Below are 6,000 nucleotides of genomic sequence, written 5' to 3'. Positions count from 1 at the left end.
AAACTTTTTCTTAACTCTGCTTCCTGAGTTAACTAAGTCATTGCATCAGCCCACAAAATGAGCTGAGGACAGATGTGAGTGATTCCACTGTCAGGGGTTTGGACTATAACCACAAATGCAGGCATAATTAAGATTTTCCTCCATTTCTCTTATGTGCTAAATGGAAATAGTAGATTAACTCAGCTGTGCTGTAAGACTAACTGCAGGGAGTCTCTGGAAGACACGTTCACATGGAAAAGGTCACTACGTTGCCACTGGGTCGTTATTTCACTCACTTTACCCAGTAGTTAAAATGCACGTTTTCTGTCCTTCCCAGACCGTTCATCTTCAATTGTCCAGGCAGCCAATAAGGCAGAATAAATGAAGATCATCCGAAAGTTGTACAGTTTAAGGTTTTCTATATTATGCAAAATCTATATCTTCATTAATCACTTTTTTTCTTAATGAATTTGGGGACTAGTGTTTCTGCTGCTAAGTACTCAAAGGAGTTATTAAATTTCTGGCTGTCTGGTTCCTCCATCTGTTTCCATTAAAATTTACTGCAATTAGTATTTCAGCAAAATTTGTAAAAACTGCCAGGTTTCTTAAGAACAGGGAATGCTACTGTAAGCGTGAGGGGGAGTTTATGGTGTCTGAGTGGCAAAAAAGGATCTAAAATCCATGTTAAACCAGCCTTCCCTGTAGTCTGCAGGAGGGTCGAGGCAGCAAAAGGGAGGCTGACAAAATGAGGAGAGGCTGGAAAAACTGTGGCCCGTCCAGGTCCAGCTGTCCACTGCTGGCTAGATATTAGGATAATATTTAATTCCTTTTCATTTTTCTGAAGGAGCCAGCTCCAGAAGCACATGCAACAGCTAAGGAAGTGGGTAGAGGCCTGCAGCACAGCTACTTAGCATGCAGAGGGGCTATGGCGCACCAGGCAGTGGGGTGGCAGCTGGACCACTCTCAGGGGCAAGTACTGGGTATGGGATTCTGCTTCCTTGCATGAGAGCCCCTGGCCACTTGGTGTCAGGGGGCCTCTCGGATTTTACTATGCTGAAGCTGTGGCCAAGAGCATTGCTGCCCTACCCCTGGCAGAAATAAACTGCAGAATATAAGCCTGTTCTTCTGCAAGAGTATGGCAGGAGCCCTTGCCTTAGTATGTGCTTGTCAGGTGTTTAAGGAGGCTGGTGACAACGCTGTCTCCTGCAGAAGGAAGGAACATTGTCACACCTTTCCAGTGCATGGAGCCATGCCGTTCTCCTGTGCGCTGATGTGGTCTCGGGGAACGCCCTTTGCTCTGCACTAATTTCACAGTTCTGCAGCTGTTTGTAATAAAAGGGGACAAACAAGTTTTTTATGGCCAAAAGGTTATGTTTTGTTCTTAGACTCTGAATTAACAGGCCCCCTCTGCCATGCTGTGCTCCCATGGTGCATCACAACCTCTTGGGTGCTGTATGTGGCCATATCATTGAAATTCCCCCTCCAGATGGCCTCCCTGGCCCCATTATGTACCTGCTTAGTATCAAATTAAAGGCATCCTTGAGTCTTTATTTTCACTGTATTTATGCCAGGATAAATTTTTGCAGCTGACAAATTTCCATCTGCTTTTCACAACAGTGGGATGGGCCCCGTTTCTCGGGAAGGAAGAGTTGCAGGGTGTTGTCCGAGCTGAAGCAAAAACGACAATTCAGGAAGGGCTGACTGACTGGAAGGGGTTGGCTCTGACACGCCAGAATTGCCCAGGAGAAAGATAATAAACAGAATGAGGAGAGCAATTGCTTTAATAAATAAACTGGAACATGTGTGCAACTGATACCGCCAGGGGTTGATACATGCCAAGAAGTCTGTTTTTAACATCTGCTCTTCAGCAGCCTTAATATGTTATGACCAGATCAACATATCTTCTTCTGTTGGTGTCAGACGTCCTAGAGCAGCTAGAGACTGGGGAGGGAAATACATGCGAACAAGCGTATAGACATGTATACGTATACACATACGGCCATTTTTGTACATGTACATTGTTGTACCAGTGGAAGAATTAATAATGTGAAATCGATTCAAAATGGTGCTTAAGGAGCCCTGACAAAGAAGACCCATCAGTGGCCAATATTCGTTCCCTATGATCTCTCTTTTTTGCAGAGTATAAGCTAGAGGATTGCTATGTTGTTGGCAGCTCATATCCCACTCAGGGCATCCATAGATGCAATATGTTCTTTATCATACTGTAGTTAAAAGGCTTTTCATCTTTTGCCAAGGCTTTTATGTGCTGCAAAGGCTGAGGGAAGCAGGTGAGGTGCTGTAGGCATAATGGTCATTTTAAAAAGCACTCTTACCAGCCTGCAGCCATGGGCAGGGAAGGGCAGAGAAAGAGAGGAGCAGGGAATGAAAAAGAAGATGAAAGGAGGGGCTGAGCAAAAATCCGGCGGCCACCAAGCTGTTCTAGTGCTGGCAGAGTCAGCAGCAGCAGCAGCACGGCCACAACTGTCTACTCTCTCCTCTGCTGCAGGGTATTGCACCCACAGTGCCTGGGAAAAGCACCACGTGGCTGTTCCTCAGCCTCCCTAGCTTGCTGTCCAGCCCCTGAGCTTCAGCCACAGCTGAAAGCAGGTTTGGGAGAAGGTACAGGACGGTGAACAAGCTGAAAACAGGGTTGGGTGAACGTATGGGACCATGAACATCTGTCGTTCAGGTACAATCAGGCCTTTCCTTTGTCTGTGTTGGGTTTTTCTGCTCAGCCCATCTTCTTCACTTGCAGTGGAGGTGCTGGGGAACACCGGTGGCATTTTCTCGCATGGAAGAAAGGATGTGAGAAAACTGATCTCCTCCTTCACTCTACTCACTCTGCAAGCTCGGGAGGAGCCCATTGAAGGACTTAGCACAAAGATTAATGTTTGGCCTGCGGCATTAAGCAGAACTTGTTCATTCAAGACAGGACAGTGGCTTGGAAGAATAGGAGGTTGTGACCTCTCCGATGCAGCAGCAGTTCTTCTGACAGAAGGTGATAAATAAAAGAGTCACTGCCACAGAGTGTGTCTGAAAGCTTTGCACTGAACTATGTGAAAAATGCTTGCTATAACCCCAAAAACCTTTACATCAAGAGACCTCCTGGGCACACGTGGGGAATAAGATCTCGTTTTAAGTGATGCCATCAGTGAGTTGTATGGGGATAGCAGTAACTCTAAAAGCACGCTTCATTTACTGCAGATGTCTGATTTTTCCCTCAATATCGCTCCAAAGTACCTACTTTAATGACAGATGTGGACTTGGAAACTGAGGAACTTTCAGCTTTTGTGTTTATTTAGCCACTTACCAGAACACCAGCTGGAAACAGCAGATTTCAGATCATTTTTATTTCTGTCTAAATAGCAGGGTTCTTTCAGAAAGCCAGGTGCTCCTCTGGGTGTTACTGTAATAACTGCTCACAGTCCAGTCTTCACTATATTATAGCTGAAATATGTAACTGTGGCTCCTGCTCCTTCCAGGAATCAGAACCAACGTGTTCAGGAATTAATTCCTAGGACAGCAAACTAGCCTGCCGTAGGCTTCACGCACATTGCAGGCTTTGGAGGAAAGGTGGTCAGACAGCCATACTGGGCACAGGTGTGCTAGTAATGTCAAAGAAGTCCACTTGTTTGATCTTGTCCTGATATGAAACTAAGAAGTGATCCTTGATAAACACAACAAAGCCTAAATTAAAATAAAGTACTGATAACCCACCAGATTATTGTAAAAATTGTAAGTTAGGACCAGAAAACCAAGGAGCTGCCTTAAAAATCAAAGGAGGTTGAGAAATAGAATACGTTCAGTTTCTTTCCATTTTTGCCTGCAGAGCTTTCAGCTTTTCACTCAAATGAAAATGAAGACTAAATTAAATGAAGACTACTCTAACATCGCCTGTCTCTGGGGACTGAGGCAGTCCAGAAAAAAATCACAGCGTTGCAGGAGAGCTGTAATAAATCTGCTGGAGTTGGCAACTCCGCTTTGATGTCAATCACTACGCTGCTGAGGGCAGGTGTTACAGGACAGGACAGCACGGTGCTTCCCACCTGCAAACACCCTTAGCAGTCAGATGGAGAGCTGAGCTGCCTGAAGGTGGTTACCGATGCTGAGGATGTGAGGCATTGTCACATCCTCTGCTGCTACGTCCAAAGTCTTCCCAAGTGATGCGTTCGCAGCCAAGGAAATCTTGAATTGAAGCCTGCTGATTTTCCGGCTCTGCATGCACTATAGTGCTCTCCAACATTTACCCCTTTTCCCTCCCCCAGAATCGTATTTCCCGTAATTTCAAGTGTGGTTTCCTGCTGGGTGAGGATTATGCGAGGACTCTGCGCCAAAATCCTCTTTGCAACTTTTGAAACCGCTGTGGATTTCAATGCCCTTTGTGGAGAGGGACAGAGGCCTTGGAAACACAAATACAAAATACTAAAGCATTTCTGAAGGGATGGGAGTAAAAAACGGCATTTTCCCTGCCAGGGAGAGCTAACACACCTCCCGGGAAGGAGCAGGAGAGATGACGCTGCCCAGAAGGACTTATTAGTTTCCCTGGGCATTGCTCCTATCTGCTGTTCGCAGGAATGGCCCACGGAAAGTCTGTGCAGGATGGTGTCAGCAGGACCACGCATCGGGTGTTTGCGCTGCAGACCTGAACTGAGGAAAAACCCCAGGTGACTTCAGAAATATTTTCCCCTCAAAATACCTTTTTTCCCAGTGGACTTAGGTTTGCTTTCTGAACAGATCGCAGCCGCGGGTGGGAGGAACCACAGTGGCCACCGGAGCGGCCACCAGCACCTCAGGGCCACCCGAGCCCACCTGCACCTCAGGGGCAGGGGAAGCAGAAAGCGCTTCTTCCCTCCTTTTCTGGAGCAGCACGGCTGCTAGCGCACCGCAAATCACTATGAAGTAATAACTAATTAACGCTTAGTGATAACTGATGGGTGCTTTCGCCCTTACAGCGCTAACACTTCAGTGCTCGGCTCCAGGCCCAGCGCCCCCCTCCCCTGCCCCGCGCTGTGGGCAGACGGAACGGCGAGACTGCGGGCAGCGGCGTCGCTGCCCGCCGTGCGCATGTCCGGCGCACAGGCGCAGTGACGACACGCTCCCGCCTGACGGCGGGTCCAGGGGCAGCAATATGGCTGCGCCCGTGTGCACGCCCGGGGCACGGCTAGAGCGGCGGGTCTAATCCCGTCCCGTGGTAGGAAGAGCCAGTCTGCGCTGTGCCGTGTAGCCACCCCGTATCGCCGCCCCTGCATGGAGCCGCGGGAGTCCTGGGCGGCCCTGGCGGTGAGTGCGCGGGCCTGGGCCTGCCCGTTGCCAAGGCGACGCGGCGGCCTCGGCTGCCGGCTCCGCAGGCCCGAGGCCGGCGCCGCGCTGTGGGGCGGCGGGAGTGCGCCTTGGCTCGACTTCTCTTGGCTCCAAGAGCCGCCCGCGGGCGGGGGGTGTCGGGGCCGTGGAGAGGCCGTGACCCTCGCGGCAGCCCGGCGGCGCTCCGGCTCTCGCCGGGCCCAGCGGTGCTGCGGGGTGTGTGCGCGCTGAAGCGTGTGCTTCGCGCTGCATTCCCCGCCCTAAAAGCTGCTTTTCGCCGTGTGTTCCCAGCAGTGTCGCATGCAAGTGGGTAGAGCTCCCAGTCTCCATAGCTAGGGACCTCCGTGGAAATATCCAGCGCTCGCTCTTGGTTCCGTGTGGAAAAGCACGGACACGCTGCCCTGGGCTAGCGTGAGGAGAGCTGCAGGCGTGCGCCTGCTGGGAGAGTTCAGCTCCCTGCCCCAAATACTCCAGCGGCAGTCGGCTGCCATCTGCAAGATCAATGTATTTGAATTTGGTCCTGGTTTTATTTAATCTTTTTGCTGGAGTTAAGTTTAACGGGTACGTCCAACTCCTGGTAAAGGTTTTTCAGCTGTTCGACTTCTGATAATGCTACTGTTACTGAAAGGTGGGGGAGAAGGTGCGTTTTAGTTGTCTTATTATCTAAAAATCATTACTGTTTTCTGCAGATGGAGTAAGCACACAGGTATTGTCGCCCTC

General features: G+C 49.6%; 1 protein-coding gene across 5 annotated transcripts in view; it reads left to right on the top strand.

The window, feature by feature from the left end:
- The first annotated feature begins 5,069 nt into the window (after positions 1-5,069).
- Positions 5,070-6,000, top strand: part of SLC25A26 (solute carrier family 25 member 26) — a 94,589-nt gene continuing 93,658 nt past the window's right edge. For all 5 annotated transcript variants that reach the window (XR_012044556.1, XM_072875759.1, XM_072875758.1 and 2 more), the window contains exon 1: positions 5,070-5,259. Coding sequence is in view for 4 of the 5 variants with exons in the window: in XM_072875759.1 (XP_072731860.1) it covers positions 5,227-5,259 (33 nt within the window). In the remaining variant the exon portion in view is untranslated. The remainder of the gene's footprint in view (positions 5,260-6,000) is intronic.

Source organism: Ciconia boyciana, chromosome 11 (assembly GCF_034638445.1).
Source record: "Ciconia boyciana chromosome 11, ASM3463844v1, whole genome shotgun sequence".
NCBI lineage: Eukaryota > Metazoa > Chordata > Aves > Ciconiiformes > Ciconiidae > Ciconia > Ciconia boyciana.
Note: the sequence above shows the minus strand (reverse complement) of the source record. Positions and strands in the feature narration are given on the sequence as shown.